This window comes from Merops nubicus, unplaced genomic scaffold (genome assembly GCF_000691845.1).
Source record: "Merops nubicus isolate BGI_N331 unplaced genomic scaffold, ASM69184v1 scaffold2991, whole genome shotgun sequence".
NCBI lineage: Eukaryota > Metazoa > Chordata > Aves > Coraciiformes > Meropidae > Merops > Merops nubicus.
In genome coordinates this window covers 1-1,892 of record NW_008586021.1, presented here as the reverse complement: position 1 = coordinate 1,892, position 1,892 = coordinate 1, and the positions used below count along the sequence as shown (strand labels likewise).

At 51.8% G+C, this 1,892-nt stretch overlaps 1 protein-coding gene across 1 annotated transcript in view; it reads right to left on the bottom strand.

The window, feature by feature from the left end:
• The window catches only part of STK32A (serine/threonine kinase 32A), a gene marked incomplete at its 3' end in the record, with an annotated part of 9,610 nt that extends 8,637 nt beyond the window's left edge, over positions 1–973 (bottom strand). The window contains exon 1 of the mRNA XM_008948500.1: positions 922–973. Within this exon, the coding sequence (XP_008946748.1) occupies positions 922–973 (52 nt within the window). The remainder of the gene's footprint in view (positions 1–921) is intronic.
• Between the last annotated feature and the right edge of the window lie 919 nt (positions 974–1,892).

Sequence of the window (1,892 nt, the reverse complement as noted above, 5' to 3'; positions counted from 1 at the left end):
AGACCGGGTTGGATGGGGCTTGGAAAAATCTGGTCTAAGGGAAGGTGCCCCTGCCTGTGTCAGGGGGGTTGGAACTAGGTGATTTTTAAAGTTCCTTCCAACTCAAACCATTCTATGATACATCCTCCCTGATTGGAGTTCACACCTTTGAGACAGCAATTTATGAGTTATCTGGGTTCTCGTAGATTTTACTTTATTTTCTGTATATTTTTATTTATCTCCATATGCATTTTATTACTAGCACCTAGGTGAAAGCCCATTTGGCAGTTAGCAAGCTGACTCATGCAACAGAAACTATGTCTATGGAACAATCTTTTAATGACTGTCTCTATAATCTTGGCAGCACAGTGACACTGGCCTCCAGTACTGCTCTCAGCAGTGCATTCTCCTTTTCCAGCCAGCCAGCCCCACATGCTGGTGCCCCAGTGCCAGCCGGTAGAGCTGCCCAGCGGGGCAGTCACCAGGAACCTCCACCTCTGCTGCTGCTCACCAGGTCTCTCAATGGCCCTCCTACCAAGCCCAGAGCAGGGATGGGAAGGTGCATTGCTCAGGCTATCCTCCCAGCACGCCCCACAGCAGCCCTGCTTGTGCTGTGCTCTCCAGAGCACACCTCCCCTGCCCCGGCACAGCAGCATTCCCTCCCTGCCTGCGGAGCGCCTGGCACTGCCCCAGGGACAACGCCAGTCCAAGCCTCTGCCAACAGTCATTGTCCCAGTGCCCAGCTGCAGAGAGGGGGGGGGAAAGGACCCCTGACCACCGCTCTGCAGAAGACCAAGGCCTGCTGCTGCAGACCTCGGCACACCTCTGTTCAGCCGTGTCTGGGTGTCTCCGGCCCCAGCGCGGGAGCTGGTGGGGACCCAGAGTCAGTCTCTGCACAGGTAGACTCTGCAGTCCCAGACAACAACTGGGGAGAGCTCTTACCATCTTCATTTTCATTGAGGGGTGGTGACTTGCTGGAGGTGTTTGCTCCCATGGTGTGTTTAGCCCTGATCTGCTCTCCACTTCTCCCAGTTCTGTTACCACACGTGAAGATGGTGCTACCTGCGGGTCACTCCCAGCGGACCCGCACAACGTTCTGCTGGTGCATCCTGGAGAAGACAGGAGGCAAAAAATTCATCATCATTTGGGATTAAGAAGCATTCTGTAGCTTGCAAATTTCTCACTGGAGGTTCACTGCTCTGGAGACAAAACTGAATACAGGAGAAAAAGCACATTCTAATGGAGTTTCCTGAGAACCCCAGTAACACCACAACCTTGTAACCTACACCAGGACTGCTGCCCACTAAGGGAGGTATAAAACCAGACTGATAGAGCAAAAGGGTGTCAACCGTGATGTGGAGGCATATGTTGGTGTCAGCCAGGGTCAGCTGCTCAAGGAAATTTTATAGGAGTCTGTAGCTTAATTTTTTTCACAACGTGTCTATACATAAAGGTTATGAGGAAGGAGCACAGGTATTCCTTGACGTTAAGCTGGTCTGAGTAATAGTTACTAGGATTCGTATGTTTATAAAGTGCACCAGGGTACAGTAATGATACATCTTTTCACCCTGCAAAGTCACAAAATTATTAAAATCGTTACTTTGCATGGGGCCAAGATGACTAATGCTTCCACATTATCTTTGTGCTTGGTCAGACCACTCATTCCATGGGGAGCATGGCAGCAGCTCCACTCCTCCGTGGTTCTGGGGTCTTAGCAGCTGGTCTGGTGGCCACAGTGGAAATTTTACAGGTGTGAGAAAGCCCCTGCTTGGGGGTGCCCAGGATGCCACCCTGGAGCCGGGCAGCACACCTCCACAGTGCCAAGAGTATTTTATCCCCAACAGATGAACATAAAACCGAGGCAAAGCAGAGGAAACGTGAGCGCTGTCGCTGCCCCGCCGGGGCTGTCCAGC